The 25,621-nt window shown below is 34.0% G+C and overlaps 2 protein-coding genes across 2 annotated transcripts; one reads left to right on the plus strand and one right to left on the minus strand.

Moving 5' to 3' along the window:
* Positions 1-5: 5 nt before the first annotated feature.
* Positions 6-21,611, plus strand: LOC134268010 (DNA polymerase subunit gamma-1-like; the record flags this gene model as incomplete). Its single annotated transcript, XM_062750217.1, has 24 exons — positions 6-195; positions 461-684; positions 1,061-1,221; positions 1,569-1,764; positions 1,942-2,097; positions 2,549-2,692; positions 2,956-3,035; positions 3,273-3,455; positions 3,748-3,841; positions 3,961-4,049; positions 4,470-4,706; positions 5,056-5,236; positions 5,375-5,437; positions 5,641-5,795; positions 5,940-5,993; positions 6,290-6,407; positions 6,633-6,765; positions 7,022-7,128; positions 7,620-7,756; positions 7,983-8,015; positions 13,405-13,519; positions 13,728-13,979; positions 14,147-14,264; positions 21,247-21,611. Coding segments are annotated over 24 exons (3,318 nt in total), but the record flags the coding sequence as incomplete, so codon positions are not given.
* A 427-nt stretch (positions 21,612-22,038) lies between these two features.
* Positions 22,039-25,555, minus strand: LOC134268009 (uncharacterized; the record flags this gene model as incomplete). The annotated part of the gene is made up of 5 exons (XM_062750216.1): positions 22,039-22,928; positions 23,052-23,387; positions 24,533-24,865; positions 25,110-25,232; positions 25,427-25,555. Coding segments are annotated over 5 exons (1,178 nt in total), but the record flags the coding sequence as incomplete, so codon positions are not given.
* Positions 25,556-25,621: the final 66 nt, after the last annotated feature.

Raw genomic sequence — 25,621 nt, forward strand, 5'->3', positions numbered from 1 at the left:
GGAGGTTGTTGAAGAAATGGTCAGAAAAAAGAAGAGTTTCTTTAACCCATTATGAATGCTGGGTCAACACACTTCAGTTCAGTTCCATAACGACAAAAAATTTAGGTGCATTCAAGCCCCAGGTGAATGAAATTGAAATTCAGTTGTTGCCAGAAAATCTTCATCGACAGATTTTCCCCAACATAAATTCCACAGGTGAATTGTTTATATAAATACAAGTAGAGTTTAGTAATAACTCTGTACAGCAATTTCCAGAAAATGAATTTATCTGATTCTTTGAATGGTGCAAGCCATCAATTATAATCATTATTAATGTTAAACAAATTTCATAGTCTTTCATTGAAATTTTAATTAGGAAATTCAGTTAATAGATCTATTCAGTTTATTCTTTTTTGACAATTATTATGTACTTTTCTATTTAATCATTATATTTAGTGACATATTAACTGATGATTTTTAGAGGGAGAAACCTCCAATGATTTGGATGAGATCAAGAAAAATCTGTTGAAGCATGGTTTGTGGGGTAAAGAGACAGCAGTGTTGGATGAGGTTAAGGTGGAACTCCCCCCACTTCATGGGAAGTCAGTCACGGAACACTTCTACAACATTGCTAACCATCAGCTGGATGGCTACGTACAGCTCACAAAAGAGTTAATGTGGGAACCAGTTCCAGCCAAACCAAAGGTAAACCTAACATTAGAACACCATGGGTTTATTGAATTTCTTACAGTAAGACAATATTTTCAAGCATTGCTCATACTTCTCAGACACACTTGAAATAGATTATTAAAACAATTTAGGTGCACTCTCCAACTCTGTTACGAGGGGTTATTAATTTATTGATTTGTAGAAGGCAAATATATATCGGTAATTAAAATATTTCCATCTCTGAAAACACATTCTTTTTTCCTTAGATAGCTTAATATATTTGCATGCGCCAAGAAAATAAAAAAATAGTTTATTTACATGCACCTGCATTTGTATTTTTAAATGTAAATCAAATGGGAGACGTACATATCCTCAAGTATGCTGATCAATGGATAATTTTGTATATACCTAGAAATGGTCCCAGAGGGCAGGCTGGACAAAGTATGATGCTGAGTCAGGGAAGGGCACCCCAGTGGAATATCCAGAGGAGGACATCTTGGTGTTTGACGTTGAGATCTTGGTACAGGAGGGACATTATCCAACCCTGGCAACAGCTCTCTCCCCAACAAACTGGTCTGTTGTTCCAACCTGCAAGCTGTGATTTCTTTAATCTTATTATCCTTTTTTGAAAGAGCCTTTTCAAAGAAATGATTGTCAGTTCTGTCGTTTTGATTTGATCTTTATAAGTATTTGTAAAATTGCATTATATTTGGTGATTCCATTTATTTACAATTCAAATATGCATGAATTAAAGAAATCATGATGTAAATACACCTTCTTTTACAGCATTCATCTTAATTTGGGTGCATATTTAATAAGAAATTTAGTCAAAAGGAGGAAAAAGTTTGCTTAACTTTTACACCTGTACATGTACATTATTTTGAACAATCCTCTAAACTTCTTGGAATTACATGTAACAGGTATTCGTGGTGCTCAGAGGCAGTAGTGAAAGATAAATTCCGATGGACTAAAAATCCACAGGCCTGTGACCTGATTCCATTAGAGTCAGCATCCCAGAGTCACAGTTCAAATGTAGAAGGAAGTAGAAAGAAGGTAGTGATTGGTCATAATGTAGGCTTCGACAGATCATTCATCAAGGAGCAGTATTATATAAAGGTAGCATTAAAGGGAATTGCCTAATATTTATTATGGAAAATTCTAATTAAAAAATTTGCAAACATTTTTGTTCACTCCTACAGCCTTAAAAATGTAAATAAAAATCATCTAAGTTGTTTAGAACTGAGAATACATGTGATCATGATAATAAATAATTTTTTTTTATTTTATTAAAAGAAATCTCGATTACGTTTTTTGGACACCATGTCCCTTCACATTGCTGTGTGTGGTATGACCAGCTTCCAACAAGTTCTGTTCCAGTCCAGCAAGAAGGCAACAAATAGAAAGGATGTCAGAGAGTACATAGAGATGAAGCACTCCAGGAGGGAAATGGTAACTTTGTTAAATCAAGAATTCTAAAAAGGAAAATGTTGGGAATCATCAATACATGTTTGTGGATTATTGTGGGTCACCCTTATCCACAACTTACATCCCCATGAACAAGTATTTTGTCAACGTATTTATCCAATGAATCTGCTTATATACGAGTTATGAACAAAATTACGTTCCCACAAATTAAGAAAATTTTGCTTTCCCATGAACATTGCCCTCCAGAAATTAAATGAACACATATTTCTAAGACAATATGAGTAAAATTTTGTTTTAATTATGCGATTATCACTCTTATTTATAGATACACTGTAACTGCAACTATGAAGTTTTAATTATACTTTGTCATATTTTTAATGTTTCTCAGTATAAACAGTGCAGTGAACTTTTGCAGATGTGTGTTTTTGTCTGCTGACTTAAAGATGACATTTACATGTACATGATTGTGTTTTAGGTCGATAATACTTGGACCAGTGAGAGCACTATGAATAATCTGAATGATGTATACCAGCACCACTGCGGGGGGGGATCTCTGAAGAAAGCCACCAGGGACGTGTTCGTGAAGGGTAACATGGCAGACGTCAGGGAAATGTTCCAGGTGATTCTCCCTGTCCCTGCTTACACATGTTATGTAGATAAAACTAAGAAGAGTACTGAAAATTTGCTGTTGATGTGTGCAATTGATTGTACATGTACACACATTGAGGAGAAAAAACTTCATTCCAAGTCTGAACAAAGGCATAACACTGATTAAATGAAGCAGTATACCAGCTAGTAGTCCATTGTATGATCTTGAAGCAAAAGTTTATAAACATCTTATTTTCATTTACTATTAATAATATTATATTACTGTTTCAATAGGAACTGTGTTCATATTGTGCTGGTGACGTGGAAGCAACTCTACATGTTTTTAGAAAAGTCTGGCCACAATTTCTTGAGCGGTAAATTTTGCCCAGCTTCTAATAAGTGGAAAGATTGGCATTAAAACTTTATTCAGCATTGATTGTTAAGTAATGTATAGTTTTACTTGTCTTTAATACTTTGATATTTTTTTAATAACAAGTTGAATGGACAAAATGTTGTGAAGGTCACTGTCATGAATGAAATCATAATTTTATAGCATATACATGCATTTAAAAAAAATCTTAAAATGTCTTTGATTGTAAAACTCATTTAAGATTTCCAAACCCAGTGACTCTATCAGGAATGATGGAGATGGGAACAGCCTACTTACCTATCAATCAAAACTGGGAGAGGTATATTAACCAATCAGATGCTGTGTATGATGACCTTCAGAACGAACTTTCTCGACTGCTCCAAAAGCTAGCAAACGAGGCCTGTGAATTATTACATGACAACAGGTACTTTTTGCAGATATTAAAGCACTCAGAGGAAAGTAATGAGGGTAGATTGGATAAACTATGAGGTTTAAATTTGTTTTTTAAGCAAGCCTTAATTGTATTGGTGAGTATAAGTATAGATTTTGATGGGAATTACAGATCTATGATATGTACAACTCAAACATGGTAAATAACAGATTCTTTTACATTTTGATCAGAATTGCATACTATTAGGGTAAATACAAATTTGCCTTATTAGCAATAAACATTATGTCAATACATTTTTTAAAGGTATCATTTAATGGTTTTGTAGATATGAAGATGACCTTTGGCTATGGGATCTAGACTGGACTGTTAATGAATATAAGCTAAACAAACCAAAAAAGAAGCCAAAGGATACCAATAAGGTAGGGATTTCCAGATTCAGAACTGAACTGTAATTAACTTTGAAACTTCCTGACTTGAAAGACTATGTATGGTAGTAAATTGATATTGTGTACGTAAATATTTATGATATGTAATGAAGGATAAAACACCAGAACAAGTGCTTGAAGAAATCCTGGGAACAAAAGATAGAATACCCAAGGTTGGCCGTCACATGATTGGATATCCTGCGTAAGTCATATTCTACAGTCTGTAAATTCTAATATTCCTAAAGATACGTAAACACACTGAGAGTGAATGGCAAAAACAATGAGCAATCTGAGTGAATGTGAATGGAAACACTGAATTGTTCTGACTGAATTCTTATTATGTTCACTCAAAAGAGGGATTTGAGAGTGATGAATATGAGTTGACTGAAATAATTAAGAGCAGATAATGTGTAAATGGAATAAAGTTCAGATAAGTTAACTGAGAATGCAAAATGTTTTAAAAAGTGTTTATGAATGAGAGCAAATGAGAATGCATAATTCATGTTAAATGAAAGTCAAAGGAAGGCCATAAATTATGAGACTGGATTACACACACAATTTTATAAATTTGGAAAACCTCAAACGTACTTATTCACACTGGTTACTTTACATTATTCTTTAGTTGGTACAGAGAGTTATGCCCCAGGAAGACTGCTAATGACTGGAAGCCAGGTCCCTCTCTTATCACCACTTCAAGACGTATCACCCCTAAGCTCCTAAGAATGACCTACAAGGGCTACCCCCTTCATTATGATTCAAAATATGGCTGGGGATTTTTAATCCCTGACAAACACAAGGCTGCAGCTGATAGACAGAAGTTAGCCATGGCTGAAGGGCACATGTCAAATTTCCCCATCATGTAAAGTGTTTTGAAGTGTTTTGATTTGTTACCATGAATTTACATGCTTACATTATTACCTATGTTAAAAGATAATGCACATGTATAAAGTATACCAATTAACCACAAGTATAAATTCAATGCATTTAAAAAAATGAGGTTTGTAAGATCTTGAAAATGAAGCTACATGTAACAGTCACTTTGCCTTTGAATGTTTTATTTTTCATATGCATTAATCCTAATTTTTCCTGGGAGAGGAGAGTAAAATAGGCTTTTCCTGCTGCCCAATACCATTGACTTTTATTTGTGTATAAAATTTTGTATAAATAAAAAAATAATTTTTCTGACATTGTGTTGATTTTATTTCAAGGAACTTGTTCAAGATGTGTAAGGAACCAGTGTCAGAAGAGTTGCTTGTCCCGATGACTGACAATGAAATGGAGAAGATGTTAAACACGGCAAAAAATGACATGGAGTGGAATGAACGAGCTAAACATCTGGATGAGGCCGGCATCAAAAAACAGGCCAAGAAAAAAGATGACATTCTAGAGGTAAATCTGATAGTTTTCAGACAATGGGGGATTTCAACAGTTTTAATTGCAATGAGATCAAATTTCATTTTGCTTAAAAAATAATAGCAAACAAGTGATATCTTTTTCATGTCACTGTAAAGAATCTTTATTCAACAGGTAAAAGAAACAAAGTATGATATTGGGATTCCAGGCTGTTGGTTCCAAAAATTGCCTCACAAGGTACTGTACAAATGATAACAAGGTGTGACATGTTGTGGTTCGAGTGAGGTTGAATCAATATCTCTTACATGAAAGCATTTTACATTTCTTTAAAAAGTACACTGTAATATGAAGAAGTCTTTTTTTCTAGTTGAAAGAAACTGAGAAATGTTGGGATAAAGTTGGACTGATCTTGATTAAACCATTTTGATGACTGTTTATAGGACGGTAAAGGCAGCAATGTGGGTAACCCCCTGTCTAAGGACTTCCTTCCTCTGATAGAGACAGGTGTCCTCAAGTCCCTCCTAGTGACGGCAGAGACCGTGCTGAAACTGACCAAGATGTGCTCCTACTGGCAGAAAAACAAAGACCGAATCGCGTCAGTTGGATTATAAAGATTAGATGAAATGTTTTAAAACATTTGAGCACAATGTATTAAAATTTGGTTAAACAGATAAAATTTAAAGATGAAAAGTGATATAACAACTTTTTTATTTATGAAGAGTCTGTTGTTAATTTACAGGGGACAGATGGCAGTAATACTGAATGAAGAAGATCTACCAGACACTATTACAAGGTACAAAAATAATTCTGATTTCTCTTTGAAATATTATTTCTTCTGCATTAACATTCCAGATGAACATAGCATTTATTTTTCCCCTTTTCACCAATAAGTGTTTATAAAACCTAAATTGATTTAATCATTACGAAAAAATATTTCATCAGCACCCAACTTTAACATTTGAAGGTGAACATATCATTGATTTTTCTTCCACTTGGTTCCTGAGAATGATTTGGGTAAGAGGTCTATCGATCAATATGAAGGAGATATTTTCCTACTGATAAACATGGTTCTGTTTGGGTATTTGTCAGAGACCCGAGTTATGATGTTAATGATTCGTATGGAGCCATCATTCCCCGGGTTATTCCTGCTGGAACCATCACAAGGAGAGCTGTGGAGAAGACATGGATGACAGCCAGCAATGCTTATGTAAGTAAAAGACTTATTCTGTATATCTAGAGCTACTTATTAAATAATGTAAAGTATCATATGATTAAATCTCCCCCACCAAATTTTACAAAATGAAGTTGTTTATCACATTGCATGCATTTGTTTTACATTTGTTAAATATTTTCTCTGTCTCGTGCATGATTATGATAGATTTATAAAAGAAGGTTTAGAAGAAAGCCATATAAGAATTGTGTGACCTTGCAGGTTGACAGGGTGGGCAGTGAAATGAAGTCGATGATCCAGTCTCCCCCAGGGTACCATTTTGTGGGGGCTGATGTGGACTCCCAGGAACTGTGGATTGCAGCCATTATTGGTGACTCCAAATACAAGATACATGGTAGGTGGTATTTAAATCAGTGTGAAGTCTTCTTTCTTGAATACAATTTATATTGAGAACACAGTGTCTTTTGATTTAAATGCACAGTAATATGTACTTCCAAGTGCATCTCCTTATGCACCTTCAAAAAAAAAGTTAATCAATAAGATATCATGGAAAATAATGAATAGGTAATGGTTTAATGATGAAATAATGTATAATGTTCCATACAGTGTAAGATAATTTATAGTTTGCATTGTTCATTTCTCTGTTATAGGTTCTACCCCATTTGGTTGGATGACACTACAAGGAAATAAAAATGACAAAACAGACTTACACAGTAAAACAGCAGAGACAGCTGGAATCACCAGAGATCATGCTAAGGTGGGGTGCTCCGGGACAAAACTGGGATCTCGGAATTATTAGATTGCTCTGTTTTTATAGGTATTTTATTGTAGGCAGCTGACATGTTACTTCTTGCATTGTTTTTGATTTACAAGTTTTCATCTGGTCTGTTATTATTAATTGATTGAAGTATTCATTTGTAAAAAAGGATGTCTAAAAATGTGGATATGGAATTTTTGTTACTTTAATTTCTTTTTAAATTGCATATTGAAGTTTAATTTTTTCATTCAAAGTTTTTTCTATTATGAAGCATTATTAATACTCAAATAATGTCTTATAAAGTGACAAAAAAATATATAAATTCATAAGGGTGATAGTAAAAGGAAAGAAATTTGAATTGCCTTATTAATATTTTGGAAATTTGATATACACATCATTGACAACCAGAATATGCCTTAAAAATGTATCGATTCATCAGTCCACTTTTTTATTTGCGTCCTCTATCCTCTATATGGTTTTGATCCTTGTAGATATTAAACTATGGTCGTATATATGGGGCTGGACAGAAGTTTGCAGAGACTCTGCTGATGAATTTTAATCACAATCTGACCCCAATAGAAGCTGCTGCTAAAGCCAAGAAACTGTACGAAACAACCAAAGGAAGAAGGTAGGCAGCAAGGACACTTGTTTATAAATATGTCAAAACATTATAGTATATACCTTAAAGGTCAGGTATTAAGGAAGTTTCTATTCATACTTAGAAAACATTATCTAGTATGCATGTTTTTCTGATTTGTACGTATAACCTGCAAAACTGTTTTATTTTCGTCTTTTTTTTATTCTCTCAGATTTTGAGTAAACATGTACATGTATTTAAATTTCAAAAATTTCAGGAAACGAGATCTGAGGCAGTGGGAAGGAGGGACGTAAGTTTTTATATACATGTAGGTCTAATTATTGCATATTGTTTACATTGAGAGTACTTTTTGTAAGTAAAATATTCTGAAAACTGATCAAATATAAGGACTATGTCACAGATATCTTGGACTATATTTCTGATGATGTTTTTCTTCATATGTCTTCTGTTATCTAACATTGTGCAATTCACATTTTATTGAGGCTGTACGTATAGAATCAGGTTGTCCAGTGACTGCAAAGTTATTGTTAAGTCATCCGCAGATAACTTTAATTCACATTGATTTCATAAGTGATCAAAGACAGTGTTCAGCACATTCAATTTATACCACAACTTTTGAGATTTGAAGAAAAAAAATCATATATCCAAGAATTTAAAACTATTAGTATACAAATAAACATTTATGTAATGTTTCATTCAACAAAAAAAAAGTAAAAAAAAAAAAAGGAACAACTTACAAATCCCATATTTGAAGCAAAATATGAGTTTTATCATCTATGTATATATTATTAGTTATACAGGTTGTTATGGGTCAGAATTACCCGAAATGCCAGCAAAGAGATCAATAACACAATTTAAACTTAACAAAAATTTATTTACAGTAATATATAATAAATATATCAAACATAAAGTACAAACTTAGCAAGAATCTAAAAATACATACATCAGAGTGTCCGTTGCTGCACACAGTGTCCCAGTGAAAATATATCCCATTTATATTTCAATAGTGCTTATACGACTAAGTATTTGAATCAGTTTTGGTAACAGAATTCACCTTTCTAAAGTCTGTACATAATCGGTAGGTACCGTCCTGTTTTGGTACAAGAATACATGGTGAGCTCCAGTTACTTTTACTAGGTTCGATAATGTCATTGTCCAACATGTACTACATGTACTGCACTTCCCTTCTTAGGTACTGCAATTTTATTGGATTAAGACGGTACGGATGTTGTTTGATAGGCAGAGTGTCACCCACTATGACATCATGACAAGCTGCATTAGTTTTCTTTGGAACATCCGAAAAGATTTGATGATACTCACTCGTCAAGTTTTTAACTTGTTCTTTTTGGTGAATGTTCAAATGTCCAAGTTTAGCATCCAAATTAGCCAAAACTTCTGAGTTTTTCAAACGGACACTCTGATTACATTTCTACACTCGTATCACTTTCAATACAATTTTGAACAGTCTTAGCATTGGCCAAAGTGGAAACTGGTTCTACAGAATTTTGGTCACACCTTTCAAAATACTCTTTTAACATGTTAATGTGACAAACCCGTTTCTCTTTACGTCGACCTGGTGTCTTAACTACATAGTTTACATCACTAATCTTGCTTTCAATTTCATAAGGGCCATAAAATTTGGCCTGTAAAGGATGACCAGGAATAGGTAAAAATACAAGAACCTTATCACCTGGTTTAAATACCCTATTTCTGGCATTTTTGTTATACCACATTTTCATTTCAACTGAGAATTCTTCAAATTTTCTTGTGCTAATTTACAAGCATTGTAAAGTTTTTCTTTGAAATCAGACACATAATCGAAAAGATTAAGATCACTAGTCTCAGTCAGCCACTTTTCCTTTAACAATTTCAAAGGACCCCTAACCGTATGACCAAACACCAATTCAAAAGGACTAAACCCAAGAGACTCCTGGACTGCCTCTCGTGCAGCAAATAGTACAAGATGAACCCCTTCATCCCAGTCTTTCTCATACTGGTAACAATAGGTCTTCAGCATTGTTTTTAGGGTTTGATGAAAACGTTCTAGCGCTCCCTGGGACTCAGGATGATAAGCAGTTGATCTATATTGCCTTATACCCAACTCATGCATGACTTGCTGGAACAACCCAGACATAAAATTTGAGCCTTGATCCGACTGAATTGCCTTGGGTGCTCCTACAAAACTGAAAAACTTGGTTAGGGCCTTAACTATGCTCTTTGTATTCCTAAGAGGTATGGCTTCAGGAAATCGAGTGGATGTACACATAATGGTAAGTAAATACTGGTTCCCAGATCTAGTCCTAGGCAAAGGTCCTACACAATCCACCAATACTCGACTAAACGGTTCTTCAAAAGCTGGAATGGGTTGGAGAGGAGCAGATGGTATCTTCTGATTTGGTTTACCTACCATCTGACAGACATGGCATGACTTGCAAAACTTCGAAACATCCTTTCTTAGTTTAGGCCAATAGAAATGACTCAAAATCCTATTATAAGTCTTATTGATACCTAAATGACCAGCCATAGGTGTATCGTGAGCTAAACTCATGACATCTCGACGATAAGCAGCTGGGACCACTATCTGGTGAACAACACGCCACACTTCATCTGGAGAAGCGTCAGATGGTCGCCATTTTCGCATAAGGATGCCATCTTTCATATAGAAGCATTCTCCAACTTTAGTAGCCTCTTCTGGTGGAAGTGCCCTCTTACTAAGTTGAATGATATCTGGGTCTTTATGTTGTTCAGAGAGTAAACGTTCTCGGCTGAGGATGTCCTTGCCTTAGCTAACTAGTGGATGCAACTTATCATCCTCACCACCAAATTTTGGTAAAAGTTCTTTCTTCTTTTGCTTCTTGATATTGTATGGTTCCATGCTTGTTTGAGTGCCATCAAGGTCAGATAAGAAAGTGTCATTCAAATCAATATCAACAGAGGAATTCGTCTCGTCAAAGGCTTGAGTATAGTCTGCCTCCATTTTTCGTCTTCTGGCCATCACTCTAGTAACAGCACAGGCTGGATAAATGTCATCATCTTCATCATCGCACATGACATTGGAAGTGATTTTCTCACAAACTATAGGATCAGGTACAACCTTCCCACCAGCTAAATCATTGCCTAACAACAAAGAAATGCCTGGAACGGGAAGAGTAGGTCGAACACCTACGATAACAGGTCCAGTAACTAAATCTGACTTCAAACTAATTCTATGCAGGGGAACATCAATGACGCCTAGCTCCACACCCTGTAATAAAACTGACCCACCAGTAGAAGTCTGCTCAGACAAAGGAAGCACGCCCTCTAACAATAACGTCTGTGCAGCACCAGTATCTCTCAAAATCTGGACAGGTTTTATTTCGCTAGAGTCACCGAGTGAAACAAATCCCTGAGACATAAAGGGCTTATAATCCTCCATAGAATCAATAGAACTGAACTGTGAACCCTGGACATCAGGAGTGTCAGAACAAATCGAAACTAAGACTTCTCTATCACCTCTAACTGCCGCACAAGCGTGTGGTTGAGTTTTATCAAAATCATTTTTTCTCTTAAGTTTAAAGCATTCACTGATCAGATGACCTTTTTTCTTACAATAACTACAAGTAGGAAGCGACCCTATTCCAGAAGATCCTTCAACACGTCCTGGACCGGACTTAAAACCACCTTGGGATGAAGACTGGAGACTTGTGGAAGACTGAGACCCTGAACCTGAATTGGTAGAATTACTGCTAGTCTGTGATCTTGATACAAAATTCTTTTTATGAGACAGAGCATAAGTATCAGATATGACTGCTGCCTCTTCAAGAGTTTTCACATTCTTATCTTCTAAATGTGTTTTCAAATCTTGAGGAACACATTCCTTAAACTCTTCTACCAGGATGACTTGGCGCAAATTAGCAAAAGTTTTATCAAGTTTCGTAGATCTAAACCAGTGATCGAATAAATCTTCTTTCTCTCGTGAAAATTCAACAAATGTTTGATTATCAAACTTCCTATACTTTCTGAATTTTTGTCTATATGCTTCAGGTACTATAAATTCATATGCTTTTAATATTGCTGCTTTGACCTTCTCATAGTCTGAACTTTCAGCTACCCCTAGCGCAGAGTATACCTCAGCTGCTTTGCCAACCAGTACACTTTGTAACATTGTTGACCAAACGTGTTGTGGCCATTTAAGATTCTCTGCGACTTTTTCGAATTAGGGAAAATATTTGTCTACAGATTTTTCTTGAAATTTCGGAACTAACCTAATATTTTTTGCTGCGTCAAATTCATTCTTGACAAATGACGGTTCTGGTTGGTGCTGTAATCTTAATTTCTCTAACTCAAAGTGCTCTTGTCTTTCTAATTTGTCTAATTCAAATTTTCGTTCACGCTCTCGTTCTTCTCTTTCTAATTTTTCTCTTTCAAATCGCATTTTCTCTAACTCTAATTGAAACTGATATTCTGCCATTTTATAAGAGCCTAACTCTGATTTAACTGTATATTCTGGAAGATCGTATTTTTCAAAGATGTTTTCTTTTACTAGTTTGTTTGCAACCTTAATTCTAATGTCTTGCTTTCTCTGAGAGGATTTAACATTTAACCCAAAATGCAAACCTAATGCGATCAAGTCATCCTTTTTTAACGTATCAAAAACCTGAACACTTGGTGAACTAAGAAAGTCAGTGACTGAAAATACCATGTTGATTTTTGCTGGCTTATAATCAAATTTAACGGTTCAATAAAAAAAAATTCTGACAATAAACTGCAAAAGTGCAAGAAATTCTTTATCCCGGACGAGCCCCCAATTCTGTTATGGGTCAGAATAACCCGAAATGCCAGCAAAGATCAATAACACAATTTAAACTTAACAATAATTTATTTACAGTAATATATAATAAATATATCAAACATAAAGTACAAACTTAGCAAGAATCTAAAAATACATACATCAGAGTGTCCGTTGCTGCAACAATGTTCCAGTGAAATATATCCCAGACTCTTTGTAAGCCAGTCTTACTTGTACATCAATGGTGATTATATGACAATTATTATTTATGCATCGAATTGACAGGGTATTTATATAGTACTATAAATCTAGAAAATTTTAGAAGTTGTAAGTACATGATATTACTGGAAAGTTCTGGACATACACAAAGTTCAAGAATGTTCTTAAAAAAATGACCGAGCATGTTGACCACTCTGGAATGTTCAAGAAACTTAATGTTACTAATAATAGACATGATGAAACAATACAGATACAACACACCTCACAACAAGGTTCAATCAAGACCAGGGGTAAATCCCTGTATAACCTTGATAGTGATTGGACCTGGATAACGAATTTATTTCATATGTACCCATAAAAATTCTTTGTAAACATCAGAGTCTAATGAACTATGTCTCAACCTATCGAAAAGATTTAATATTTCTACATACTACAATGCATCGTGTTGTCTTGTCATTTGCTTTTTATTATAGAAAAACTATGCATTTTGAAGTCGCGTTTTATTTAGCCCTGTCTCAAGTCGGGTGCATGGAAATTTACTCTGTAACCAATCAAAGCTTGTGTTACAAGCTGCATAGAAATAAAATCCTGTTATATAATATTCATTTATTTACAAAATTAGAATAATATAAAGACCTCACTTTAAATCTTTGTAAAGAGTATAATAATAAACTTGTACATTTTCTGCTAGAGAGAGTGTGATGTTCAACATGTTGGAATCAATAGCCAAGTCCCCCTCTCCAAAGACACCTGTACTGAGTGCCTCTATCAGTAAAGTGTTAGAACCAGAGGTCATAGGAGATGAAGTAAGTCAATCAGCCATGTTCTCTGTATTAGGAATAAAATGGTGTAATACAAATCAGTTTCATACCTTATATTACCATTACTGTCTACTTTCAGTTCATGACAAGTCATATTAACTGGGTGGTACAGAGTATCATTATTGTCTACTTTCAGTTCATGACAAGTCGTATTAACTGGGTGGTACAGAGTATCATTATTGTGTACTTTCAGTTCATGACAAGTCGTATTAACTGGGTAGTACAGAGTTCGGCTGTGGATTACCTGCACCTTATGTTGGTGTGTATGAACTGGCTCTGTAGTCAGTATGATATAGATGCCCGGTTCAGCATCAGTATCCATGATGAGGTCCGGTACCTAGTGTCCAGTAAGGACCGGTACAGGGCAGTCCTAGCCCTACACATCACTAACCTCCTAACCAGGTGTATGTTTGCTCACGCTCTAGGAATGAACAATTTACCTCAGGTAACAAAAATACTTGACATCTTATTTAATGTGTATGTTACATGTAATCAGGAACCATAAAGCATTCCATTTGTCTTCTGCAACTGTTGGAAATGTAATTTGCTATTTTTAAAGAGTGATTACGTATGGATATGCAGTTTTACCTTTATACCTCCCTTTCTTTTAAGTCGGTGGCCTTCTTTAGTAAAGTGGATATAGACCAGTGCTTAAGGAAGGAAGTAAACCTGGAGTGTCGAACCCCTTCTAACCCTAGTGGTATGGAGAGGGCCTACAATATCCCCATGGGTAAGTGTTTCTACGTTTACTGCTAATAAACACCACCATAGCTATTCATAAATGCATGCTCTCTAGATTTTTCTTGGTCCAACATTAAGTGGTGGACTTTGTTTGCATAGAGAAAGGAAATGGTCAAAAGGTTAAATATCAGTTATTTTATGCATTCTTAGAGGGCATTCAAGGGTGCATACATGTCATTGCCAACCAGACTTTTCAGGACAGATGTAGGTATACGTACATACAAAACAGATTTTGATGCAATTACCAATCGGAGGGTTCATGCAACATACCTAATTTATGGGATTAAAATGCAAGTTATTTTGTAATGGAGGTTAGAATTATCTTTCTTTGCTTTAGTTGCATAAAATTAAATAAGAGGAAGGGAGAGCCAAAGGAGGGGGTCTGGTATCATTAATATAGTCTAATTCAAACCTTTTATATAAAAACAAAAGGTGTATGAAGGAAAATGTTCACAAGAACTTGATATGATGTTCTTCAACATTTTGATATAAGGACAGTAATATCACATTAATTCCACTATGTTCAGATACTGTGTGGTTTATAAAACTGGCCATGGTTTACCACTGACCATTTAGTTACTGAGGAATCAATTATCTGGTGTTTGTATCAAGAACATTTAAAAAGTGCTTATTTGCTCTCTACTTCTTTGAGTTATGTCCAAGACACGTATATAGTTACGATATCGACATATTACTTTTTTATTGTTTAGTATAATATTTCTCTACCCTTTTGTTTTTATTACAATACTTTCTGTTTTAAGAAGTCTTCCTTACTGTCAATATCCATGATATCGTGCCGATACCGAATTATGATTGTTCAAAGAATTATGGTTTCCACCTACAATACTAGTATTGTAATTTTAACATGTGTTACTTGAAAACTATCTTTTATACAACTTTCCCTGTGGTGTCGATATCGTCTATCGACGATGTGGCTTTGATATCAAATCATGTTTGCTCAGCCCTTTGTAAGTACCGCCCCTGTTACTTTGTATGTGTATTTTTGTTTAATTTCCTGTTACGAAGATTGTACCTGCCATTGATTTCGTTGATATCGACGATATTGTATCGATATCGTATCATAATTGTTAAACATATTACTTTACCAACCTTCACAAAAATACAAAGTCTTTATTTTAACATATCCCATGACAATAAGTTCTGTGTTTCTTCATGCAACGCTTGTGCATATTTACTTTCTGATTAATAAGTTTACCTTACTGTCGATATCGTCGATATCGACGATATCGTATGGATATCGAATCATAATTGTTAAAACATATTTAATAACTTTTATCCTCACCAAACATCTTACTCTAAACCTAATCCAAAACAATAACAACCACTAACCTTTTCCTTATCATCATTTAATTTCATATTCATGGTAATAATGAAAGAATTTGACATCACTTGGACCTTGTAAAATTATGTTATACCTCACTGTTCAAATAAATTCTACAAATAGGATCGATACGATATCGTTATGTTTTTGTCGATATTGACGACATCGACATAACACATGGTCTCATATATGGTACCAAGTATTTCAAATTAATAGTGCTCATCACGATCGATATCGATATGATATCGACATAATATTGTCGATATCGTCGATATCGACATCGAATTCGTTCTTGGACATGTATGACTTCTTTACAATTATAGAACAAAACAGAAACAGCATGCAGTGAAATTTTTGCCCCCATTTTATTTTCACATTTTTCATCCTACTTACATTTGAAAAAAATTAAAACAGGAGGAATTCAAAGATAGTAGAATTTCTTAAACAGAACTTTGACTGGGCAGATTTAAGACATGGCAAATTTGTTAGCAAGTGTAAAAGAAAGAAACTTATACAGGGGGAAATAACCCTGCATATAGTATTTTTAGCTCATCTGAGCGGAAGGCTCAAGTGAGCTTTTCTGATCACATTTTGTCCGTTGTCTGTCCGTCCGTCTGTAAACTTTTCACATTTTCGACTTCTCAAAAACCACTGGTACAAAGGGGAATTTAAGAGCCATTCTCTGTAACGACTTGAAATTTTATATAGGAGCTGTGGCACGCATAGTCTCAGAATTTCTCCAAACTCTCTACGATAAAAGTCATTGATACCCTAAACTGAAATCAGGCAAAAATTGGTTGCTATGTTTTATAGTTACCATGGCAACATGTCTTAAAGTTCGAAAAATGGCATTTTTTAACATGTTTAGAGCCCCATAGTTAACATTTGCGGCAAAGCAAACAATTGGCAATGACTGTTTCCAAAAGTTGAAGGTTAGATGTCTGAAATGCATGATAAACATGTTTGGTAAATCAACTATTACATACGTTTCTATGGTAACAAAGTATTCAAAAGTAAAAAAAAATATTCATTGAATTTTATAAAGTCATACAGGTAAAAATAAAAAGCAATTATGGGATGAAATGTGATTTAATAATAGAAAAAAGTACCTTGAAACATATACCATTAACAAAATATGATATTTCATTTTGGTTGGCAATGGTTGCCAAGGTTTTTATACCACAGAGAGCCTTCAAAGTAACAATCTGTATGTTTAAATTTGATCCTATCTTTTAAAAAAGCACATTTCCTCATAATTAATGATCAATTTTTAAAGATGTTGGTGTGTTCCTAGTTTTCCCATTTGAAAAAATTCAGATTACATTCTATAAATAGAGCGTTGCTATGGAAATAAGCAGAAAATATATGCTTAAAAACCCAAAAAATATTTTCTTTCCTTGGATACGTACCTTTTAATGTAGATTCCCAAAACTTTTATGATTGATATTTATTAACAGCTAATCTGACTTTTAATTTTGACCATCGTCCAATCTCCAAGTGGATGCAAGAAGTTGGCACACAGGGTTTAATATTGATATAAAGTCCACAAAATCGAACATTTTCCCTTCTTGGTAACCATAGCAACAGTGTTGTTTTTTTCATCGAATTTTATCAATATATGATATTCAACTTCAGTTCTAACAGATAAGTACTATTCAAGCTGAGTCCTTTAATTTGTTTCTTGATTAAATGGCAATTTAATTCTTAATGCAGCGAAAAATAATTCACTTTTAAGCACTGGTACTTTGTTTCCATGGTAACACTGCAATGTAGCAATTATACCCAATTTTTCTTATGGTTTTGATGTTGCAAGGTCCTAATGATGCATACTTGCCAGTCTTGAATTTTCATGTTTTTCCTCAAGACAGTAGCATTAACCGAATCTTAGTTACTGGTTTTGCATGGTTACACTGTGTTGCCATGGCAACCAGAAAAGTTATTTATAGAATAATATTGCTTATACTTATATACTTAAGGTCAAACATTTTCATTGTTTTTCTTAAGTCGTTGATTGAGTTTGAGCATGTAACACCTACCTTTAGTAAATACGGAGTGTTTTTCAGCATATTTCAGCATTTTAAATGTATTCCAAATGTAACCTTGGTTACCACTTGCTTAGACATATATTCTAAACAGTTTCTTTACAGTAAAAATGACATCAAGGTGTCTTGTTTTTGTTAGAATGGTTTGTTTGCTTTTTGTAGTTTTTATTAAGCCACAGTCAAGATTTAAAGTGGCTGAAAATCTCGATTTTTCAAACTTTTCCGGCTGTTGCCATAGCAACCGAGACACATAGCAACGATATTTTGTTCGACATTTGTTTCTGGTGTCAAGTACTAAGCATGGGTGAAGTTTCATCAAAATCGGTGACCATGCGTGGCAACGAAGTTTAAGTGGTTACAGAGAATGGCTATTAAATTGTTAAAATGAAGGGCTAAGTCCCCTCACAAGGGGAGATAATCAAGAAAAGACAAAAATAGGGTGGGGTCATTAAAAAATCTTCTTCTCCAGAACCACTGGGCCAGAAAAGCTGAAACTTATGTGGAAGCATCTTGGGGTAAAGTGTAGATTCTAAATTGTTCAAAAATCTTTAAAAATCTTCTTCTCAAGAACCACTGGGCCAGAAAAGCTGAAACTTACTTGGAAGCAGCCTGTGGTAGTGTAGATTCTAAATTGTTCAAATCATGACCCCCGGGGATAGGGCGGGGCCACAATGGGGAATCAAAGTTTTACATGAATATAAAGGAAAGATCTTTAAAAATCTTCTTCTTAAGAATCGCTGGGCACTAAAAGCTGAAACTTATGTGGAAGCATCGTTTGGTAGTGTAGATTGTAAATTGTCTAAATTATGATCAGTGGGGTAGGGTGGGGTCACATTTTGTATTACAAGGGGGAAATCTGGTAAAGAACAGAATGGTCAAAGCTTCTCAGGTGAGCGATGTGGCCCATGGGCCTCTTGTTTTTTTGAACTCTGACTGTACAGCCCAACTCATCTCAATTTTATTGAGAGCTTTAATGCAGTACCCAGATTATCTGAAACTCAGTATATGCATTTTCCAAGTTTACAAACTCTTTAACAAGTAAATTTTAGGTAAATTTTTGCAGTTTTATTTAAATTACGTAAATTGGTCCAAAACTTCAGTACAGAAAAAAAAATTGGCCAGATTTTTTTTTCTCTTTCTTTATACAAATTTTTACTAAGAATTCAGTCACCAGTATGACAGGTCAAATAAAAATTCAGTCAAAGCTGTCTCACGCAAAGACTAACTGTCTGACAATACCAGTAATCGTAACTTTTACTTCCATTCCATGTGGTTTTATGGCCTTTACTTCATGACCTTATACATATTTGACATACATGATAAACAGTCCTGGATTTAATCATTTTAAACCATATTAAAAAAATATTTCTGTGTCTCCCTTATTTGACGTCTCCCACGTGTACAGTTAATACTCATTTCAATCTGTACCCCCAGAAAATTTGTGTATATAGTGACCACCTGCCATGTGTGAGCTTTTTAAAAATCAATGCTGAATGCAAATTTTGTATGACACACTGACTTGCATTAGTGGGCGTTCTTCTAGAAATCTGCTGAAACTAATGTTTCATTCATCAAATCTTGTTCCTGTTTGCCAATCTTGGTTCTGTATGTTGTCTCCAGTGGTTGGAAATCAAAGTATGGATCAGGATTAGCATCAACATCTTAAAGATGTAATTGTGTATATTTCATACCTTTTATTGTTTAACTTTTGTATTAATGAATGAAGAAAAGGAAACTTTGTCGATTGCTTAAGATTTGGGCATACATATTAGTGTAGTAGTTTAGTTACTGTAGTAAATCAAGTTTAAAGCTATTTTTGATATTTGAGCTTTAATTTGTACTTATGGAGATTATTAGATTCTCTTTTGTGATTGAGCATGCAGGAAAGTTGTATGTACACTTACTTGGTATTGTCTTATGATAAGAAAAGCTTCACACCATTTCTACAGAGAAGACTTCAAGTTTCAATAGTCCACATTAAAGCACTTTATCATTTTCAATAACTTTGAGATATGGAAACATTTCTGATTTGATAAAGTCTTCTCAAAGTTGTATATTACATGTATGTATTTTTCCTTTGTAGATGTTAATATATAAAAAAAGTCGAAATTTGAGCTTACTACTTAAAAATGAAAGAAGGGAGATTAAGAAAAAAAAATGATGTGCTTGGAATGAATACAGTTTTATTTTACAGGACCTCTCATATACTAATTTTTCATATTTGGTACATGACATTTGCATTAATTTCTTAAAAACTTTTTCCAAAATAATATGTTTCAGCTAATTAATATTCCATCATGTATTAGAAATTCTATATCAAGAACTCTTTTTTTAAAACCTGAAATACATTAATTAATGAATAATAATAAATGCAAACTGAAATTTATTTTAAATGTTTATTTCATTGAAATTTTAAACAGTAAATTTAAATGAACGTATTTTTGTTCACGACAGTGTCCTTGTTTTCAAATTTTAAAGAAATGTAACGGTTTGCGTCTTTCTTTTAAAAAAAACAATTTATTAAATCTTTACATGACCACAACGTTATGTAAGCTTGTGTGGTTGACAAATGACAATGTACTGAGGTTAAATTTACAATATTATAAGGTATTTATGAAAACCAGAAGAGAAAACTAGCACGTGAGAATAACTAACGTACATGTAATTTGCTATCATTGCTGCCGCGCGATTTGTGCTGTGGTTCATATAAAATAGTCAGCAAATCATCTCTTAAAATGTTAAATCATCTTTTAAAATGTTAAACATTAATTGTATAGAAAAAAAAGTTTGTTTTATCTATTTTTTTTAAAAATTACAATATACATGTAATTTATGTAGCACACAAAACACCTCAAGGCCTTAACAAAACAATCGCATAAAGTTACGTTTTTTCCAATTCAAAATTTGTTTATTCAATTTTATGCATAAAGAATGGTATTGGATGTTTAGATTTCTTGGAAACCCTTAGCTGAAAACTTATGCAAACACTGTGGATTTCGCTGTACATAGGGAAATTTTCCTCGCATCCCCTTCTCGTTACAAATTCACGAATTTCATACGGGGCGAATCCAAAGAAATCAACATTTCCCTTTTGTGTCTGGGCGAATTGAAAACGGGGAAACATTTTTTTGCAAGTGTGTACGGGCGAAAAATAACGTGGGATCGAAAAAGCCTTATTTACAGAATTCAAATTCAGGTTTGTTTGTTTCTCTCTCCATATAAAAAACTGTAAATATATGCTGCTGGTCTTCTTTCTTGGCAGAAGTTATGATGCGGAGGAAAATGTATCAGATTCGGTGTTTCGCATGTTCTTTGTAAGCAAAATAAATAGTCAAATCTACAAACTGTATCAATGTAATAGTCGTTATTTTATCATGTTAAACTATAGTAATTGTTCATATAACATGAGCATAACTTGTTCAAAAATGAAATCATTGTTTTTTGCCGATCATATTTAAGAAAAAACAAGTCCTTCGTCTATTCGTTTAATACAATATTTCGTGTAATGCTTCTATAAATGCAGACTAAGATTTTTTTTCCGGTCACCATATCATCAGTTTTCTACAATTTTTTATGACGTCTTTTAGGTGAAGGACTGGATATCTACCAAACCCTAGAAATCACTAAAGGATTACTTAATTCTACGGCGGAGTCAAATAATGTAAAGACTGAACTTGCTCTGTGAAAAGATTGAGAATCAGAGTTTACTTTGTGCATTTGCAAGCATTTAGTAGGTTGTAGAACAGATTTTAAATGACAAAAACGTAATTGTCCTTCATTATTTGTATTTTTATAGGTAAAACTTTATTTAGAACGTTATTTTTTAGGAAAGTTAAACATTTTTGGGGTTTTTCCTTGAGCTTGGCTTTATCATTAAAATCCATTTACACCGGTTACAGTGTTTGGTTGGATAGATTCCAGTTTTTTGTCTTATATATATGATTATTTTCTTTCTCCCATTAATTTTATATTCTGTTTTTGTTATGAAGATGCTATGAAATGAAGATGATAATTTTTATGTTTTTCTGTTCACCAATATGTGAAGTTGTACTTTGTATCAAAGTATACATGTACATGTATATCAGTTGAAATAAAGTACAGTGTACATCTAAACGTCGTTCATTTTTAAAGTGTTTTAATTACTGATGACAAAAAAAATAGAATTTTATGATATACAGGGAAAAAAATATATGTACATAGCCCTGACATAATTATATTTGATATGATGCCACATATACATATTTTAACAGCAAAAACAATATAAAGTGCAAACTATATTTGTTTGCTAATCTTTATGCATAACATACAGTAATGACGGGACTACAAAACAGCTGGATTTCATTTTGACAAGATATGTAAATATAAATTAACAGTTTTAGGTACGCATGATCAAGGTAAAAAGGAAAAGTCTATATGAGAGATGTCTATGACATTGATGTTTCATAATTTCCACCTATCGCTGTGATTAATTCGTGCTTATTTTAAAAATCCACAGCTTTCCTCCATAAATGTCACCCATGTACTTTTCTGGGACTTGTATTTACGTACAGGATCCTGTTCTCCGGTCTGCTTGGTCTGCTTTATAAGTCAACGTTTTATGGCATTACTTGTTGATGAATAGATTTTGAGGAGTCCAGAAAGAGCTAAATTTAAAACAAAGTTACATTACACAAGATCTTCACCTTTATAAACTTCATCACTCCAACATTTCCGGGTTTGAAGAAACAAGAACGTTCACCGTCAGCTGACAAGCGCGTTCTTATACAATCGCTCTTGTTTGTTGAATTTATAACGTTGACTACTAACAGTCAGCTAAGGTGATTTTAACACAATGATTAATCGTAATCCCAAGGGAGACATTATTTTTCAAAAGTTTTCTCTTTTTTTGAGGGAGGTTTGATAAAGAGAAAACTTGTCGTTTCTCTTCTGTTGATTTTTCTAGTTTTTTTTTCAAAATTGCCACATGACCTCAGTAATAACACAGAGTATATTTCCCATCATGTATTGGGTATTTATATATCCTTGGAATCGAATGGCAGCCCCGTTGTTTGAGTCTCCACCACGGTGGTGTTGGTGGTAGGGGTGGTGTTAGGCACTGATGTGGAAGCCACCTTCACACAATTTGTTTTAGTCGTGTCGTAACAGTACCCTTCTCCACAGTTTATTTTGTACACCTGTGGACCATTCACATAACAGTACACGACGCTATTGCACGTCTCGTAGGGATGAGGGTATATGGCGAAAGCATTCTTATCATCACAATAAGTTTCTGGAAAATAAAGGGAATTTAACTTTCAAATAACTCATCGCCAATAAATAACAATTTTTTTCACTAAAAAATGAATTCTTATTCGAAATTTATTCATGATATGATCTTTTATGGATTACTTACTTGGAATAACGTTAAATTCGGCTTCTGATGTATATGTAGTGATGGCGTTATTACGATATGTCGTCACCTCACACATAAAGACAGATCCATTATCATGCATCTTAGATACCATAGTGAGTGTACTCTCAATCAGTAGAGAACACCCTGTCCACGTCCGAGTAATATTTGGGCTCAGACTGAGGTTAAAGTACTTGTCCAGACCAGGCGGGCGAAATTTGTAAGTGATGGTGGCGTTCGGTTCAATCAGCTCCATAGAACACGTGATAGTGGCAGTGTTGTCTTCCACGACACTGGTGGAAACGGTCAGCTTAGGTTTGGAATTCTTTTTATTCAGAGCTAGAGGAAGAAATAATTTTGATAAAGTAATATTAATAATCATTTTACGATTAAGTTATGTTTTTGTAAGGAAATGTAGCATTTAAACGTACATGTACATGTGAGTACTATAAACGGATTTAAAATTATCACGTCTTGCAGTGTAAGCATTGCCATTGTTCGGTCGGAATACTTGCGTTCGTTTCTAATAATCAGTCATCAATGTGAAGAGATTAGTTATTGTGTGACAAGAAAGTCCGAATATTAATTAAAAAGAAAAACATATTTTGACCTTAACAGTAACCTAAAAAAGACTTAAGTCAGAAAAAACAATGTTCATTTGAGAAAAATTAATTTCCTTCACAAAGGATTTTCACCGATCCCCTGGGTAAGGTTGGTTAAAATCTAAAAAAAAATATTATTTTATAGATCATAAGACATTGCCAAAGAAGTTATGCCTTTTATTTTTGACTATTCATTTCCCTCAATCTAAATGTACTAAAATGTTTCAAACTAAAGGTGGTTAGATTGTGGTTAGTCAAATAAAAAATAAAACCGCATCTTGGTACCAACTTTTGCTTTGTAATTGGATTTCACTGTGGAATTAAGAAATGCTGTAGGCCTACCTTTAAATCAACTTCAAAAATAGTTTGTTTTATTTGATAGATCACACGATTTGCATGTTTATCAAAACTTAAATTATAAAATGAATAGGTATTTGATTATTTTTTTCCTGAAATAACATGGAAATCTGTCGTGTTAAGCATAATATTTGTCAAGATCTAAATCTTGAAGAACATTCATGAATAATGAGATTAACAAAATTATTCATTCGTCTGTGATGGATTATGAACTAAATAAAGAAAACAAGTTTTAAAGAGTTGGTCATGGACATAGCACTACTTTATTGCCCAAGTTCCTTGATGCAATTGTGTATGCGTGTGTGCATCTTTTTAAATTTTTTTTTCTACAAAACAAATGCCTTGTAATTGATATCAGAGGAGTCAAATCTATTTTTGTTTTAATTAACACAGACAATGCGACTTACCCCAACTACTGATTAATGAATGTTGATACACAACTTTGAATAACATTTAGTTGTCGCAACCATTTTTTAAAAATTCATCATTTAAAATTATCAATAATAATGTTAAAACTTCACGTACCTTGGACTCGGGTTGTATTCTTGTAAGTTTCATCTGGGAGCGCCAACAAACAGGTGTAGTTTCCAAGGTACGAGCAGTCCACTTCCTTGGAGTGAATTGTTACTAGTAAGGCATCCTCTTTGTAGCTTATCTCGGACGTAAAGTTGGGGCTTATTTCCACGTTCGGTGAGCCCATGTTTGACTTGACCACAACGAGGCTTACGATGGAATCCCCCTCCATTTGACGGTAGATCCTCATCTCCCTCCATTGCCTGGCGTACATCGTAACACAGCTGACACTAAGCACAGCTTTTGAGTATGGTAATACAATATTGTTTGTTTGGACGGTTAAAGCTTAAAGGAAAGACAGATTGAAGTTTGTATTAAATTTTTATTCCTTACACTTAGTGCAGAGGTTAATTAAAGCTATTGGTTCGATATGCCTAATAAGATAAAAATCACCACTGGAATTGCATTTACTCCAAAATTTCATTGAAATTTTTAATAGAATTTCTTTTAGTCTGAATGATCATTATACATAACCTTAAAGTAAGCCAAAGATAAATTTAAAGTATCTTCAGTAATAAATAATGCCTACTAGGTCTCAGAGGGTAAGCTGTGACGGTTTTCGTGGTTTCTTGGGTGGAATGGGTGACCTTTGTGGTTTGGTCGTCTGCAGTGGTGACGGATGTATGGGTATTAATTGAGGTAGTTCGAGTTTCTGTAGTAAATTAAAAGAAAGGCAAACTATAGGAACTGATCTGTTGCAAAAATGAGCAGAATCGACATGCAATGCTTTAAAATAAACCTCTTTGATACATATATGTATTTTCCTTCTAGTAAATGCACTGCATTACAATATAATGCGTATATTCCTTGACAAAAAAAAAAGAATAATGAAACATAATATATTACCTGTGCTGGAGCGTTGTGACGATTTTGTCGTCTGACTAGCAGACGTTGAGTCACTGCTTTTGGAATTGGTCGTTTGCTTATGGACATGGGCAGTTGTAGATTTCGTGAACGTATCACCAGAAGAGACCCCTAAAAGAATATTATCGTAAAATGTCTTAATGCAACTTAGATAATTATGTTCGTAAAGTTATATTG

The sequence above is a fragment of the Saccostrea cucullata genome, unplaced genomic scaffold, assembly GCF_032062105.1.
Source record: "Saccostrea cucullata isolate Sc308-1 unplaced genomic scaffold, CSIRO_AGI_Scuc_v1 ctg9023, whole genome shotgun sequence".
Lineage (NCBI taxonomy): Eukaryota > Metazoa > Mollusca > Bivalvia > Ostreida > Ostreidae > Saccostrea > Saccostrea cuccullata.